The sequence below is a fragment of the Chinchilla lanigera genome, unplaced genomic scaffold, assembly GCF_000276665.1.
Source record: "Chinchilla lanigera isolate Chin_1 unplaced genomic scaffold, ChiLan1.0 scaffold00004, whole genome shotgun sequence".
Taxonomy (NCBI): domain Eukaryota; kingdom Metazoa; phylum Chordata; class Mammalia; order Rodentia; family Chinchillidae; genus Chinchilla; species Chinchilla lanigera.
The window spans coordinates 12,460,025-12,479,070 of NW_004955405.1; the positions used below are offsets into that span (position 1 = coordinate 12,460,025).

The window sequence follows — 19,046 nt, forward strand, 5'->3', positions numbered from 1 at the left end:
AAAAACTAGTGCCTTCCTTTCCATTAGAAACATAAAGACATCTCTGATCTGACACACACAAAGTTTTTATGTGGCAAAGTTATTTGACAAATTGACCATTTATATCACTGATGTGCCATTTTGTAAAAATCCAGTCGTTAAGTTACTAGGAATTTTTCCAGAATTAAGATTATTTGAATTATTTATTTCACAAATTAAAATACTATAAAATTTGTAAGCCACTTGATAGCCATGTGAATAACTTCTGTGAGATGGTCAGTTCATCCTTTGGAATTATTCCAGAGCTGAACGGTATGAGAAAGTTTCTATTAGAATTTAAACAAAAATGGAAACTGTTAAATGATTAGTCAATATCTACTTAAAAATACTCTGAATTAAGTACTACCCAGAAATATTAATGTGCCTTAATGAGTCTACCTTCTTTCAAAATATTAATGACTCTTCGTGATGGACATGAGAAATGAATGTGTACCTTTTTAAAATTTTTGGTTGGCAAACAATTTTATTGAAAAGTCTCATCAGCTTGTCAAAAAATTAAGCATAGAGAAGGAAAATATTCTTCCTGCCAAAGCACAGACAGTATTATTGAAAAGATGAAGGAAAAATGTTGTATGTCTGTTAATGTTTCCCTCCTTTTAACTTTTAAAAAAAAAATTACTTTGGGTAAGTCCCTAAAGATAGATACTTACCCAAAGTAATTTAAATCATAAATAATAGTTGTATTTATATTATATAATAGTTGGAATTTAATTATTTGAGGAACTTCCATACTGTTTCCCATGATGTTTGTACTAATTTACATTCCCAACAAGAATATTCCAGGGTTCTCTTTCCTATACATTCTCATTAACATTTGTGACCTTTCACTTTTATGATGATAGGTGATCCTCCATAATATCTCACTTGCATTTCCTTAATGATTAATGATTTGATCATTCATGTGTTTTCTTTGGAGAAATGTCTACTCAATTATTAACTAGGATTATTATTATTTTTTACTACTGAGCTGTTTGATTTTTTTATATATTGGATTAACTCTTACCAGATACAGATGCTCCTCAGTTGATAATGGGAGTGCATCTCAATAAGCGCATCATAAGGTGAAAATATCAAGTCACAAAATATATTCAATACACCTAACCTACCAAACATCCTAGTTCACCAGCACATTCCACTGTGTAGATTATCAGCTGTATCGATTGTTTATTCTCATGATTGTGTGGTTAACAAGATTACAGTTTACTGCTACTACACAGTACTGAGTGTTTCACACTACATAGAGTTCACCCCAGAGACGGTCAAAATGTAAAGTGTGTTTTCCACTGCATATGTGCTACTTTCTTACTATCATAAAGCAAAATTAAAAACAGTACGTTGAAGACCATATGCATATGGTTTGCCAATTTTTTCCCATTCCATGGATTCCTTTTCCATTTTATCAAAGTTTTCCTTGTATAGAAGTTTTCTCAGTTTGTCATAATCCCACTTGTTTGTTTATTTATTTGCTACCTGTGGTACATCAAAAACGTCATTGTCAAAACCAAGATAGGAGCTTTCCTGCTGATTTTGTAGTAGGACTGTTCCAGTTTCAGGTTTCACGTTGAAATCTTTAATCTGCAATCATTGTATCTCCAATTTGAAATTCTGTGTAATTTTTATTGTTTTTGTGTTATTTTATTTTTGTCTTTGTTGTCATTTTGTTTTCTTTTCTCTTTAAAATAAAAAAACCCCTTTAATTAATTTCGAGTTGCATTTTGAGGGCCCTGTAACGTAGGGATCCAGTTTCATTTGTTTGCATGTGCTTATCATTTGGTCAGCACTGCTCATTAAAGAGACTAAACTCTCAAAAAAAAAAAAAAAAAGATGAAGGAAGTCGTACCTATCAGAAATGTAAATCTATGGATAGGATCCTGAAGTGACACTCCGCAAGAGCAGGAAGGAGTTCATGCTAACTAGGACAGGGGAAGAAGTAAGTCCCTCGCTAGATGGAATGCTTCCTTAGGTTAGAGGCTATTTCACAGCATTTCTCAGCACCAAACTGTGGCATATATGAAGTATTCAGCAACAAAAGTCTAGCCAAAAGTGTACAGAAAATTATGGAGTGAAGGTGAACAGATCACTTATGAAAGGTTATAACATCTATGCCTACTGAAAAGGATATTGAGATTATAAATTGTTAGAATACTAGAAATTATATTGGATAAGTGTTTGAAAGAAAGAATAAAGGTGTCAGAAATCCACAAAAACAAAGGGAAACTCAGTGATGTGCAGTTTTTGAGGGTTAGGAAAGCCCATGGCATGTGAAAAATACTATTCACAGTGACTTTTTTGAGGGGGACGCTAGCATTAGAAGGAGCTATTAGACAATCTACTCAAATTACTACTTTGAATGACATTATGTGACACACATACGTGTTTGTTCAGTAAGACAGGATTACCATAATTAATGAAAACATGAAAGATAGTAACTTCTGCCATATCGATATTATTGCATATTTATAGTTCTTTAAAAAAGTCTGTGGCGTGTGGTTGTATGTAACGCACTGCATTTTGTGTTCCAGCTTAGCATTTTCCCTTAGCTGTATCACATCTTGGGTAATATGAGACATGACACATTCAGCTTGGATGCTAAAAACAAAACATCCGCAGCTGAAGGATGTCGTCACTGAAGAGATTCACAGTGTAACCTACTTTCTCCTTGTTTGTTTGCGAGCATTGTGCCTCATAAAGAAATGTGCAGAGGCTTATCTGGGGTTATGGGAGGCTTATCAAATCATCCAAGATATTCTTGTAGAAATATAATTGCCTTTGTAGTGTATGCATTGATTAAGATTTCTTAAAGAATTTGTGGTTTGGCAGTAGATGAAATATCGCTAATAGTTAAAGGTATAAGAACGTAAAAAACATTATTTTACTTACTTTTAAGGTTTATGTGAAATCCCACAATAATGTTACATCAATAGAGATGTTTTCAGTTTTGTGTTTCTGTGATGCTTTCTGTGAAAGGTTATTCACATAAATATAGAGAGAAACTTTTTGGTATATTGCTTGTTTCATTGTGGACATCAGTGATGATTATTTGAAATTTATTCCTAAATGCCTACTGTATATAGGTGTATTTTCACAAGTTTGATTTTAATATAAATACTGTAACAAGCTGCACAAGAACAAGATTAAAATCTTAGGCATGTGTATTTTAAACATGAGATTTAGAAATGTTAATTTAAAAATACATTTCTATATGAAAGCAGCATTTGTTTTCACTATCTCTACTTTTATCTCTTCTGTCAGTATGATTTAGTTATGCATAAAATATGAACTAGTCAACTAAATGGTGATACAATTCTTCATAAGTAAATCTCTGTAAGTATTGACTGGAAAGCTGAAAATACTTTCAGGTATTTTGGAACCTTACAAAAATATGATAGTAATATAAAATTTATAGAGTAAAGATATCTTAATGACATAGGAAACTTATTGTACAAATAATTTCTCAGATAGTTTTTACAAATATGATGATGTATTATATTCTTACACAAGGTGATAGCTGCAACATTACTTTGCTACCATTTTATATGGATAAAACCTGATTGAAAGATCCTCCTATATATTAACTTTTCTTCTTTGAATTCTTGATCAGATCCCTCTGCTTTAACCTCTTTGCGTGATTTGAATCGGTCATGGAAAATAAGTATAAAAATTCCAGCTCTGCAATGCTAGGTATACCTGTATCTATTTTTCTACTCTTCCATAGCAAGAGGTTCAGTTTACTATGGATTCATGTGGCGTACTATTTACCCTATAGAATGGTAATTTTTTTTCACATGGTAGTACCAAGTTTTTAGACAGGTAAATCACAAATTACATGTTATGTTTTATTTCTTCTTTTTATGATCAATCAGTTGAGGTTCAATCAACACAGTCACAGAAACTGAAAGCATTTGTATTCATAACTTTATTTCTATTTTCTGCTCTTACAGAGCTCCCTAAAGCTACTAACACTGAATCATCACATGGCATTAACAAGCTGCAGACAGTACACAGGCCTCACTTGTGTTCTCCCAAACTGTAGCACAGGACTTCCTGTGCAGAAAACAGGCAGTGAGTGTGTGAAATTAGATTATATTGCTCAAATAATTTCAGTGAGGCACTATTATTGTGTGAGTTTAAAAATGCAAAACTGCCTTTATGTCTATGTGAGGGAACATTATGAGCATTGAAAACTGGAATCAAATATTGTTTTACATAAACTTGAAATTACGGAGAAAAGAAAATATTTGCGTATATGTAAACCTATATATGCTTATATATCTAAATACATACCTATATACACATTTATGTCTATATTTCTGTTTATATCAGTATTTGATCATAGTTTTTGGGATTTCAAAGGAAATACCTTGTATGATCACCACTGATTAAGATAAAATTTAACTATATTTTAGAGATATAATTGATACACTTTGTGATCACAAAGATAAAGCCCATGTTGCACAGTACTTGTTCATAATTGTCCAATGTGATCCTAGTTCTCAGTTTCCAGTTGCTCATCAGTCAGTTCACTTCCTCACTGTTTGTTCATACTTCTTTATCTGTGGGTTGGATGACATCACTTCCAAACTCCAGCTTCCTGACTTGGCAGAGACAATCCCTGATGATTTTTTCCGTGTCTATCTCTTCATGCTTATTACTAGTAATTCATCCCATGCCTTTTGCCACACCAGATTCTGTGGATGCGCCTCAAAACCATGCTGAAAGATCTCCTTGACTTTTCCATGAATCCATTTTGGTCTCAAGTACCCTTTTCTCTGATTTCTTTCTAGAGAACTCAAATCATCCTTAAAAATTCAGTTTAAACTGTCACCTCCGAAGCTTTTCCTGTCCTCACTCAGGCAGAACAAATTACAGCCTTCTTGGTGTGTTTGCACTATGTCCTGAACCTGTTTACAATTTTACTTCAAAACAGTTTGTATTTTAATATTTGTTTTCATCTTTGCCCCTCCTACTAAAGTCTTTGAATGTAGACGTCATGTTTTTGTGTCTGTCTGTCCTTGGAACTAGCCATACCAGCTTAGATATAGCAGTACTTAATAAATATTTGCAGAGTAGATTCACTTGTTCAATCTTTGCATCACACGTGATTACAAATGAGGATGTCAGGGTATAAAAAGTTTGAGCAACTTGCTCAAGGTCATGCAGCGAGTGAATGGCGGACATGCTTTTCCACTTCAGGGCTCCTTCACCAACTTTGCAGCAGTCTACTGGTCTTTTCTCCCAGGAATACTGGAAGAGTCATTTATGTTCAGATCCATCCTCCTAGAAAATTAATTGAGTTCTTGTGACTGCTCTGATGCAACCCATGTCTGTCTTGAGACTTTCCTTTTCCTTTTTTTTTCTCTGTGCCTGTGTATACCCCAACACTACTTGAATTGGCCCAGTCTTCGATCTCATCTTCTTTTCTCTGGTTTGATGTATTTTTCTTTGATCACTATTCAGATAGCTCTCTGATTTTTTTTTTTGTCTGTCTTTTCTAGTGTCAAAGTATCTGCCTCACGTTGCTCTTCACTAAAATTAGTTAGCATTCCTGTTGGAACCTGCTGTACCTTTACCTTTGCTTGTCTTCCCACCCATCTCCCATGATTGCGGGGAGACCAGCCACGTTTTCTTTTAACTCCTTAGACTTTACCATAGTGAGGCAGAAGCTGTATTGAGATATTCAGAGATATAATTTCTCAGCTGTATTTGACGCTATGAGAAGAATTCTTAACTCTCTTCGCATCTTATCCTGAATACCAATATATGAAATGCTCATATATAAGTAGTTTTTATAAGGGATGAATTCTTTTTGAAACTTCATATACATATATATGTGTTGCCCAAAGAATTTTCACCCTTGCTTCTTAGACTCAGGCTTATCCTTTCAGGTACACGTTGCACACCTCTTTTGCATGCTCCCTGTGATTGTCCTTGTAACATGCCTAAAACTGATATTTTCTCTCATTTTTTTATTTTAAAGAGAATAAAATATAACAAAATAAGAAAGATATATATGCACCCATGTTTATAGCAGCACAATTTGTCATAGCTAAATCTTGGAAACAACCCAAATGCCCATCAACTGAGGAATGGATAAAAAAGATGTGGTATTTTTATACAGTGGAGTATTACTTAGCTATAAAGAAAGATAAACTCGAGGCTTTTATAGGTAAATGGATGCAACTAGAGACCATACTCATAAGTGAAATAAATCAGAACCACATATGTAAACATCATATTGTCTCCCTAGTGTAGGAACATGAAACAGTACATAAAACCCAAAAGGTACAGTAGATATTGTGAAAGGGAAAAAAATTGCTCAAAGGGATACTACTGATCTTTTTAGTTTGTATTCCACATTACATCTTTTCCACTTTTCCATGTCTGTCAATACTCTCTTATTTTTTAAAATTCCATCAATTGTAAAAGCCAGCAATTTGTTCATACTTTCCATCCATTTTTTTAGAGGACCAGGACATCAAGTCGTCAGTATTTTTGATTTCTCATTCTAAGAATCTCTCAGACCCAGCTGTCCTTCAGCAATACTTTGTCCTAATGTGTCATTACCACCTTCCCTTTTAGTACAATAGTCTCTTCCTGCCTCCTGGCTCCAGATGTATCAAGCCACCCTGTACCCAAAGATAAACTAGTGTTCCTAGGACACTCCTCTTATTTCATCATCATGCTTGTCACTCTTCATTTGTTAAGAACGAAGTCTTCAACCTGATAACTGAGGATTCAGGGGGGCTTTTTCTGCATGTTTCCTCTGCTCTGGACTTGCCCTATTAGCTGCTCCTGTCCCCATTTTTCTGAGTAACCCTTTATCTTTCAAAAGTTCACTTTCTCCCCTGTGAAGCCTTTCTGAAATAATCTACCATCCTCTGTGCTATGGTACAGTTTGCAGTTTTTCTATATTTCTATTGTACCTTTACTTCTGCTCTTGAGTTCTTTAAGGTTAAAACCTAAAGTTTAGACATCTGTTTAGTCCCTAACCATAACACAGTTTGTGACATAAAGCAGATATTCTATAACACAGTTTGTGACATAAAGCAGATAATCTATATTTACTAAAGGAACGAATAAAGAAAATGGTAGCTTGATGGTATGTTTATCAATGCTGTACGTTTACACTCATTTATTTTTCTCATGAATAGTTATTATCATTTATTTTTCTTGTGAATAGTTCTCCAAAAATTCATGTGTAGTGTATTTATAAAATAAGTGAAACTAAAATGATGTATTTGATATTATTGTACCTGTTTAAATGAGGTTATATGTGCACAAGACCTCTGCACAATGTCTACACTAAGGTGGTAGGATTAAGGTTACTGTTAACACTGTATTTCTTTTAAACAGATTTTTAAGTTCTCCTTTTTGTTTCATTGTGTTACTTTTTGAAAGTCATAGGTAACTAAACATGGTGACCTAAAAATGTGAAGTATAATAAAAAGTAATCATTGAACATTCACTAAAAGTATACTTTTCCCTGAGTAAATAGGTTCACACACACACACACACACACACACACACACACACACACACATATACATACACATGCCCATCTCACATACCAAACTTAAAGGTTCATTGGTAAGGTAAAGATCTTCCAGAAAACGTACAGAAAAATTGAGTAATTGTGTTTTACAGAATTTTTTTCTTAAACTCCCTTTAACACTTCTCCCTTGTCGTAGAAAACTATTATTTCATTCATTACGGTAAAGTATTTTGCTTTATCCTTGATGCGACCTGAGAGCTAGGATATCTCTTATTTCATTTTAGAACTCAGTCTCAGCAAATAATCTGTACTTAACAATTTTCACAATTGTTATTGCTGACATTGATATTGATAATGATGAGAGCTCTAACCAGGCCTGATGAGCTATGATCACTGCTTATTTAATAGTTATACAGGCTGTATCAGTCAGGGTTTTACTGGAGGAACAGATATAACACAGGATGTACAAATTGTAAGAAATTACAAGATTGGCTTATGACGGGCAGCCAGAGAGTTGTATGAGGAAGCGTGCAGAGGGTGTCTGCACACTGAAGACGGAAGGAATCAGTGCAGGGTCTGGATTTCACTGCAGAGTTCCGTGCAAGTCCGTACCAGGAGGCCGGTGAGTCTGTGATGGAAGGCTGAAGGATCCAAGGTGGAAGCCGAAGTCTGCACTAGAAGCCAGGAGACTAAGTCCAAGCTGAAGGTGAAGACTGGAGCTCCTCCAAAAGGAATGGAAGTACCTCTGTCCTTCTTGATTTTCCTTTATATTATCTAGGTGATGATCCACCCTAGGGTGGCTCCTCTACACCCTAGGGTGTAGAATTGCTGGGCCAATTGCTGAGCCAAGTTTAGTTATGCTTCTAGACTTCTCAAGTTGACATAATCAATCAACCACTACACAGGCCTTAATGAATTATTAATACTTTCTTTTTTGGAAGGTCTTTATGGTTCTGTTAAATTGGGTGTGATCTGGCCAGAATTTCCTCTTTTGTTTTCTGAATTTAAGGTATTATTTTCTTCTGTGCTTTGTGAGTGCATACTGCCACACCACCTACTCTAACTTCTTACCCTGTTTATGCATATTAACTTTTTACTCCATCATATGATACAGGTCTCTCTAACAAAATAGAAGATGAATATTTTGTTGATGACTTAACCCTGTTAAATTAAAATACTACTTGCTAAAATTCCTTTAATTAGTCACAGGTTTTTTTTTGTTTTTTTCCGAGAAGCATGAAACAATTTGATATTATATAATTTATGTTTGCATTAACTTGAAAGTTTGTTCTTAGAAATTTAGATTTCATTTTTCAAATTACACAGCATTTATTTTATACCCCTATAAAATGACATCTTTAGCAAATCAAAAATGCATTTATTAATTTTTTTACATTTGTTAAATTTTAACATTGGTCAGTACATATTTATTATTGCTAAGTATTAAAAATTAAGGTTAAAGTAAGGCATTGTTTTAAGACCATTTTACATGTGGTGTTGGGCTGATGAGCTATAGTATTTGAATGACATGCAATGGAGCAGCCAATCACTGTTGGAAGAGCTGAACATCATTTATCTTCAGAATGGAATCACATCTTCAGTGGGTACTTCTTAGTCATCAAGGTGTTCATTGCTCAAGTTGAATGAGGATTGAACATTTCATAATTTTTTCCACAAATTCTAATCTCAGATGGTTTTACGATGTATTTTAAAACTAAGTGAGTAATAGGATTGATTACATATTTGCTTAAACGGAACATTTGCCATTTTATTTTGGAATTGTATAATTCTGTCCTTTTTTTCAGTGCTGGGAACTGATCATTTTCTCTAATTTCACAGTCATTTGCTTGATCTTTGTGTGTGCGTGTGTGTGTGTGTGTGTGTGTGTGTACAGTTGTTTTTAGGTGCTAGAAATGGTACCTTGCTCATAATTACTTTATGTCATTTTTATCACTTAACTAAGGCTATGAACTTCATCTGTGGCACCTTAAGGATATGACATAAACTAATACTATATTTCTCAAGTTAATTTCCTCACCCAGTACAAATTAAGGGGAGAAGAATGATGATTTAAAATTTTAAGAAGAAGAAGATTAATGTTTAAATTTCTTAAAGTCCCCCCAAATCTATAGTAAGGTCTCTATATAGTGGTCAGAGTGTAGTTTGGTGTCAGAGACAGTGTGGGCTAATCTATTAGAAAATAAACTTCACAGAATATAGTTGGGAGGCTAGTTAATTAAATTATTAACTAAGCATAGTACGTCACTGAACAAGTGAAGATGAAAACAATATTCTTTAAAGCCAGATTTTACTTATATACATATATGCCCAGTTGACTGCTCTTTCCTTAGCATATTTAATCTTCATTTTCACTTTTTCAATTCCAGAATCGGTGCACTCATCTAGAAATTAGCACTCAGAAGTAACTTGTTGTTTATCTGCTGTCTCAAAACTAGGAGACTCGTGGAGCAAATTCCAAGTGAGGCAGCATGATTTAGATGCTGCGATCTTTAATCTCTGGAATGATGCTCATTAGATCCTGACTACTGAGGGGCTATCTAGCCCTTGCTCTCCTTTGCAACTTCTTTCTCCTTCCCTTGCTCCATCAATGAAGGCAGACTTTCAGGAAGCCTAAGAATAGCATTTTTGTTAAGAAATTCTAACGGTGCCATTAAAGCAGATATTTTTAAAACAAACACCTCAGAGGAGCACCTTATCTTTAGTTTATTTCTAACATAACCTGTTTTATCAGAACAAATACTAATATGTCAGCAAGCAGAGACTAGAAGTCTTATGAATTTATCTGTTTTCATTATTTAATGGAAGTGGACTATTGATCCTAATGATTCTGCTTTATACTCATTATTCTGAATTCACATATCCATTGGCAGGTTGTCAGCTGATGTAAAAATGTCTTTCACTGTGTGTCTTGGTCTCTTGGATTTCCTTCAGAAAGCAATATGTAGAGAGGATGGAGAATTAGAGGATGAGCTGTTCTAACTGACTAGAAATAAGTGGTGCTCAATGGCAAGATAATATTCTATTGAATTTTTACATAAAAAGTTTATCTGGGCCAAATTGTGGTCTCAGTCCTGTAGAAGGCATAATAAGGCCATATCTTCCATTTCCGTATGTGTTACTCTCCAAATTTGCTTTAACCACTGCTGAGAGTTCACTGTTTTTATGCATCATATTTAGGGTCTATTTCAATCCATTGGTTTCCATTTCAGTTGTGCTCAAATCAGCTACCTCTATTTTAGAGGATCCTAATGGGGGTATTTAAGTTGCTGGACTCTCTTGAGATTTGTGCGAACATCTGCATTTAAGTGACACGACTCTGTCCACGTTGTTTTGCACATTCTGTTTTAGCTATGGCCAGTCTGTGATATTACCCTATCTGCTGCATTGCAGGAAAAGCAGAGGTTTCTCACAGACGTTCTGCACGAAGTGATGCTGCTGGATGGTTTGGCCAGCTCCCACCCGGTATCCCAGGAAGTGCTGCAAGCAACAGACATCGACAGGGTGTTTGACTGGATCGCCTACAAAAAGGTGGGAATGTATTGATCAGACCAAGTGCGCACTGGCTATTTTACGATTGGTATAATCAGATTATCTCATGATAGAGGTAATATATTTTTCACTTCTTCAGGATAAATGGAAATGGATTGTGTGTTAGAAAACAGAGGCACTAAGTTCACGTCATTTTCTGAGTTAGAATTTGCTTTATTAATCAGTGAAATGGAGATGAATGTTTGCCAAATAATGCATAGGCATATTGAAGGGATTAATGAATAAATGTTTAGAGACGGTATGAAATTGCTATACAAATGATGTTATGTAAATGTCAGTTTTATTATTATTAATAAGAGAGTTGACCTATTTGGTGACAAATTATTTTCACCAATGCCCCTCAAGTACTTATTTATTTTGATTGGCTGATGCAAATGTATATGGACAGCGCTATGACACATGAAGTTTATAAATATTACTTGAGGAAGATTTTGGAAATTAAGTTCATTTCCTGGATAATAAATGAAATTTTAAAGACTTGTCTTTCAATGATTAAGAATAATTTTGAAAAATGAGTAGATATAAAATAAATGTGCTGTCTGAGTTTTTTCCATTGATGCCTGAATTAGAATTTTTCCCTATATCTTTATCCATTAGTTAATTCTGATTTTAACATGAAAATGTACATCTTAATGAATAACACTCACTAGTCACTTAAGAAGTAATGATTAGAGCCTGCTGTCATATTCAGTGTAAATTCAATTACATTTATTGGAAATTCCATGTACTTTTTATTGACTTATAATGTTACATATTTTGGAAAAGATATTAATTTTTCTATGAATTATATTTGTACTTGATAACTAAAAGTCATATACTAATACACAAGTCCTTGGTATGATAATTAGGATATCAGGTTTTATACTGAGGTAATGACTATCTCAGTGATTGTTAATTAGTAATGTAGTGTATAATATGAAAATATACAAAATGTAATGAACAGATGTCCTTTTAAGTAACTGATCACTGAATTGGTTCAAAGAGGCTACTTCTGATGTTTCATAAGAACAATTGGTTGTTTCATAAGAACAATTGGTTGTTTCTAAGATTCAGCTTCTACAAACTGTGCCACTATATGCATGGGTGGATATATACCCTCGTGGTATGATAAAAAAGGTGTGTTTTATTTTATACAATGAAGCACTACTCTGCCATAAAGAATGGTAATCTTGAGACATTTCTAGCTAAATGGATGCACCTTGAGGCCACACTCTTAAGTGACATAAAGCAGACACACATGTGTAAATATCACATTGTCTCACTGGTGTGAGAAACTGAAAGTGTAAATAAGAACCAAATTGTATAAGAGATATGGGAAAATGGAAAGGAGCTGGTCAAAAGGAAAGGGGAACTGGGATGGGGAGGGGAAGGGTAGGAAGGGGAAAGAAAAAGTGAGAAAAGAGAGATAAATGGGAACAAAGATTTGTAAATAAGAAAGGGAAGAGGGGTTGAAGGGAGGGGAGGGGAATGGGAGGAAAAATAAGATAAGTCAAGGTACATTATGTACTGGTACAAATTCCTTATGGTGAATGTGATAAGTGTATTTGGGTATATACCTAAGTTCTTAAATAAACTTACTTAAATTTTAAAAAAGAAGAAAAATAAGTGGAAGTTTAAGACCATGGCATATTTATGCATGCATGCATGTAGGTATGTTTATTGATGAATTGATAAAACATAATTTTTAAATATGATGGAGTGCTACTCTGCTATGAAGAAGGATGAACTTGAGACATTTGTTACTAAATGGATGGACCTTGAGACTATGGCATATTTAATAAAACTTTCATTTTCATATATGAAGGTTTTGGCTAAGTTTCATTAGATATAAATTTAGTTTAAATATATAATGCAGAAAAGAATGAATTAATATAGCTTGAAATAGGCTTAGAGGTACAACTATAGTTACTTTTCTCTAGTCTCAATTCTAGACAACTATTTATAATTGCCAGTTTTACTTCAGCATGCATAAAATCAGGAAAATATTTGGATTAAATATGTTATGAATGTACTTTTACACATAATGTCCATTCCAAATGCCATGGATTTGAGGACTTTCAAATTTTTTCCAGTGGGTTAAGATTCAAAACAGTAGGACAGACTGAACATACAATGATTATTTTTAAAATTCTCTACATTTTATTTAAAGTCTTGCTAATTTACAAATTAAAGAATGAGCAAACTACACTACCATGCTCAGAACCACCATTATAAATGGTTTTGACTGACTTGCCTCTACCCTTACATCTTTACGATGTAAACACCACTGGACATACAGTTCTTACTGTGCAGACTTCAACTGATGATAGAATCGACCCATTTCCAATGAAGACTTCTCAAGAAAAAGCAAATTTCTTTTTTCTTTAATAGCTATATTGAAGTGTAATCGAAATTTAATAAACTGCATATCAGCATGTTACAAAGTACAACTTTATGTGTTCTGACATGCCTATGCAGTGAAAATGCCATAAACAAGCTGGAAATTACCAAGCACCACAAGATGTTTTCTAGTGTTCCCTTGTAATCCTTTTTCCTATCTCTCTTCCATTAGCCATTTTTAAAAATTCATTTCTTTAGAAGAGTAAAAGAAGGATAACAATAATAGGGGGATTTACCAAATTATAGACAAAGTGGTAGGACAATATCAATGGTTGTTATTTTACCTATTGGTATCTTCAAGATAGTTTCTCAGGAAAACAAATAGACAAGTAATAGTGAGTTACAGAAAAAAATGGTAGGAAATTATCAATGGTTGTTGTACTATACTTTGGTTTCATCAAAGTGATTTCTAGGGAAAACAAATAGAGCTATTCATGACTGATCAATCAAATAATCATTGACTATTCTCAATGGTTGCTGAAAATGCATAGTAGTAAACATACATCCATTTACGAAATAGCATAGGAACAATAGAAACATTACAGAGTTATGGACAGATTGGTAAGAAATTATCAATGGCTGCTGTAATACATGTTGGTATCTTCAAAGTGGTTTCTCAGGAAAACAAAGATATGCAAGAAAGATCTAACAAGTAGTCGTTAGCCATTTTTAACCTGTGGATTAACTTACATTTTCTAGAGTTTTATGTAAATTGAATCATATAATGCATGCTCTTTCTTATTTGCTTTTCTTCCTTGTGAGTAAATACTTGAGGAATAGAGTATCCAGATCATATGTTATATATGTTTAATATTATAAGACTCTGCTAAACTGCTTTCCAAATATTAAATTTTAATATTTTACCATTGTATTGTACATTTCCACCAGTAATGTATTAGAGTTTTAGGGTCTCTTCTTCTTCACCTACATCAACTATGTTTAATCAGGTGTATTAATTTAAGATGATCTAGTGGTATCTCACTATGGTTGGAAATTGTGATTGTGTAATAACTACAGAGACTGAAATATTTTATTTGCACATTTCTCCTTACGTGTACTTCTTGAGAAGAACAGTTCAAATTCTTTACCATTAAAAAATTAGCTTGATTTCTATGATTGACTTTTGAGGGCTCTTTTATAGTATTATGAGTACAGATCCTTTGTCAGTCATATGATTTTCAAATGGCCTTATTTTCCCAATTTGCATCCTGGCTTTTGTTTTCATGACACTGTCTCCATGAGCAAAAGGTTTCAGTTTTCATTGTATTCTCTTTATAGCAAATTTCTTTGATTAATAGTCTAGGTGGGCTTTGCGTAACTCAAGCTCAAGGTTTTCACTTGATTTTTCTTTTAGAAGTTTCATAGTTTAGATTTATGTTTAGATCTGTGATTGTTTCTTTAATTTTAATTATTAAGTTCTTATTTATTTATTTATTTATTTATTTATTTATTTATTTATTTATTTATTTATTTACTTTTCTGGCACCAGGAATCGAACTCACGCTGTCGTGCTTGCCAGGCAGGCACTGTGCCACTGAGCTAAATCCCCAGCCCCTATCTGTGATTGATTTGGAATAACATCTGCATGCATACAAAATTTGCATTACTTTTTCTTTTTCTCCAGTTGTTTTTTGGCATGATTATTCAAAGGATGCTTGTTGAAGTCTATCTTTTCTTCACTGAATTGTCTCTTCACGTTTGTTAAAAATCAGTGAAGTGAGCTGGCTGTGGTGGCACATGCCTATAATCCCAGCACTCGGGAGACTGAGGCAGGAGGCAGGAGGATCTTTGTGAGTTTGAGGCCAGCCTGGACTACCAAGTGAGCTCAAGGTCAACCTGAACTTCATAGTGAGACACTGTCTCAAAAAGGCACACACACACACACACACACAAAATCAGTGAAGTGTAGATGCAAAAGTCTATCTCTAGATTATTTATTCTGTTCTATTAATATATTTGCCTATCTTGGCTCCAATACCAGAGTCCTGACTAGTGTAGCATTGTGCTAAATTGTGAAATAAAGTTATGTTAGTCCTCCAACTTTATATTTTCTTTTTTTTTCAGTTTTTGAGACAGGGTCTTGTGCTATAATTGAGGCTGGCCGGGAACTCCTGGCAATTGCTCTGCTTCAGCCTCCCAAGTGCTGGAATTATAGGAATATGGATACACTACCATGCTCAACTCCTTTCTTTGAAAATTATTCTATTTTTCTTAGTCCTTTGCATTTCTTCAAGAATGAATCCATCAATGTCTATAAAACCTATGTTGGAATTGCAGGGATTTCATTGTATTTATAAGACAGTTTGGAAGAAATGACATTTTAATATTGGTTGAACTCTGGATAAAGAATAGCTCTCTATTCCTTTAGGTCCTTTTTATTTTCTCTTAGAAATGTAGTTTTTATGCTTTTCTCTCAGACATGTTCTAAGTATTTCACATTGCTTTTTAATTTCCATTTATGAGTTTTTTGTTTTGTGTTTTCATCTAGCACAGTGCTAAAGTAGTGAGAAAAGATACCTTGTCTTGGTCCTAATTTTAACCATAGTGTCTTTAACCACTATGTCTGATGATTCTAAATTTCTATACATACTGTATACCAGGCTGAAGAGGTTTCCTTTATTCTACAGTGCTGAGTTTGAATAAGAAATGGATGCTGATTAGATCAAGTGCTTTTTCTGAATCGATTAGACTAGCTATATGTATATTTTTAAATTTGCAATATGGTGTATTATATTGATCATATTACTGATTTGAATGTTAGTCATCCTTGATTTACTGCAACAAATACAAGTGCTTTTTTGTCATTATGCATTATTGTTTTTATATCTTACTGGAATAAGTTTGCTAAAATGTATATGCATCTTGCATTCATGTTATTGAGGGACACTGGCTTTTAGCTTTCTTGTAACATCTTGTTTTTTATTCCCATTATGCTAACTTCATAGAATGGGAACTTATTTCTTTTACATCCTTTTAGGATGCTTTGTGTAAAAGTTGTATTTATTTCCTAAATGTTTGGTAGAATTTTACCAGTACAGTAATATAGGTGTGAAATTTCTTTCATAATTTGTTTTATAATAGTTTAATTTCATTAATATGTAGTGAATTTTTCTATTAATTCATTTTTGAGTGAACCTTAGTAGTTTGTTTCTGTTTCATGGATTTGGCCCATTTCACATAAAATGTTCAATTTATTGACATAAACTTGTGCATGATGTATTCCCTGGTTATCCCTGTAATAGTCAGAGGATCTTTAATGATGTGACCTCTTTCATTTCATATATTGGCAGTTTGTGTCTTATCCCTTTTATTCCTATTTGTCTCCCTAGAAGTTTATAAATTTTATTGATCCTCTCAAAGAACATCTTTTTGTGCCATTGATTTTCTTTCTTGTTTTCTGTGGCATAGATTTTTCTCTCCAATAATTACTATTTCTTTATTTAAAATACTTGTGCTTATTCTTTTACCTAATTTCTTTAGGTACAAGCTGAAGTCATTAATTTGAGTCTTTTTATTTTTATGTGGATATTTATTCAATAAATTTTCTCCTAAACTGACTGCATAGGAAATCCTCAGAAACTTGATATATTGAAATTTTTTTTTCTTCACTTGCAGATACTTTGCCATTTAATTTATTAATTGCTCCATGGCTGATTAAAATTGTGCTGCTTGGTTTCAAAACATTAGAAAAATTCCCAGAAAAGTTTGTATTATTCATTTCTTATTTCTGTTGTGTCCAGTGAATATACTCTGTATGACATAAATCTTTTTCAGTTTAGTAAGGCTTGTTTTATGGTCCAGAAATTAGTGTCTGTGGGTATAAGTGTTATATGTTCTAAAAAAGTGTGTTCCACTGGTGTTGGCTATATTGTTCCATAAGTGCTAGTTGGGCCAAATTGGCTGATGTAGTTGTTCAAGTCACCCATATCCGTATTGATTTTCTGTCTACTACTTCATCATGTTTACTGGATGTGCATTCATTTTTTGGATTCATTTAGATAGTACCAAATCAGCCATCTAAAGATATAGAGAAAAAGAAGGCTTTGTTGTCTGCTGCTGTCTCTAAAAAATAATCTTCAAGTGCAACCGTGAAAAGAGGAAAGCAGGATAAAATCTCAGGGAAGTTATATGAGACTCTTAATAGCAGGACTTACTGTACACTCAGTGTTTTACTCTAGTCCTCCAGTTTAGCTCCACTTAGGCTCTTCTGATCAGAAAGTTGGTATGTGTTAATCTGTGACAACTAGTTAAACTTCAGGTGGATGGGGTAAGCCATGACATTTTGTAATATAAGACAATACAGAAGATTACATAGCCATAATAAACAATGGTTAGCAGTTATTAATGCTCACTCTGTGTTAGGCACTGTTGTAGACCCTGTGCCACCATTTTACATCTATTAATTTAATTTAATTATCTTAATCACTTTAAAGAATTTTTTATTGCAACAATTTTCAACCTAAAGATGAGCACATAGGATCATTATTAGCTCAGGGATATGTTTCCCAAGGAAATAAGTTTCATTAACAGTATTCTTAATCATTACTGTACTGATCAGTAAGTTTGGCTAGAAAATTCATTTCAAAATCTTTTCATAAGCCTCTGCTTATATTTGACCATGTACTGAGAACTGGGGTATAATAACACATAAAATAGAGACAGTTTATAAATAAATACATTCAGTAACATAGTAGTAATCAGCAATATTTTCATTTTCAATATAGAAAACTAACTGAAAAAAAATCTTAAGCAGTTAAAAATTATTGACCAAATAGTTCATCTGTCTGAGTTACATAGCAACTTCAGAAATGGTTGTGTCAGGTATTTTAACACATTAGACACTACCTTTCATCAGTTCGTTGGTTCTCTTTGTCACAATTTGATTTAATTTCTAGATGATTTTTTGATAGGTGCCTCAAACTAGTTAAAGCTAATAGCATCTTCAGATGTGTGATCTCAATGAATTCAGAGAAAAAGTAAATTATCTCTCTCCCAGTGGAAGCAGTATGTTCCCCTCAAGTGCTATGGTTTATTTCAATTTCAATTACACAATAGAATGGCAAGGGCCAATCCTCATGTCCCCTGGGATAAAGAAGTGGAATAGGCCATCATGGATCAGATGCTCATCGTCTGTCAAGGGAGAGTTAGGTAGGAAAACTATTGTGCAGAGAAGGACCAGAAAATCAACACAATTTTGATTATACGGAACGTCAAAGATCTCAACAGGGTTGCAAAAGTGTGTGTATGTAAAATAGTAGACAGGTTTCTTCGAGGATAAGCAGAGTAAGAAGTTGGGAGATATTTTTGTTATGCTTAAGTCTATATTTTGTACAACAGGTCAAGAACTAAACAAGAATTTGAAGCAGAGAAGTAACAATCAAATTTCATTCTAGAAAGACTGTATTCTGTAGATGCAGTCAAGATGGAATTAATATGATTGATTTTGTCAATTCAGAAAAGATTATAGAGACTGACGTTGTAAAAAGTAGAACATATTTTTTGTAATAATGTATGTAGCACTTAGTAAAATGATTTGCTACTTCTGTGATTTTCTCCCTGAAGTTCT

The 19,046-nt window shown here is 33.6% G+C and overlaps 1 protein-coding gene across 1 annotated transcript in view; it reads left to right on the top strand.

The window, feature by feature from the left end:
- Trhde (thyrotropin-releasing hormone degrading enzyme) overlaps positions 1-19,046 on the top strand; it is a 395,306-nt gene that overhangs the window by 230,577 nt on the left and 145,683 nt on the right. Inside the window, exon 6 of the mRNA XM_005374325.2 lies at positions 10,943-11,080. Coding sequence (XP_005374382.1) covers positions 10,943-11,080 — 138 coding nt within the window. The remainder of the gene's footprint in view (positions 1-10,942; positions 11,081-19,046) is intronic.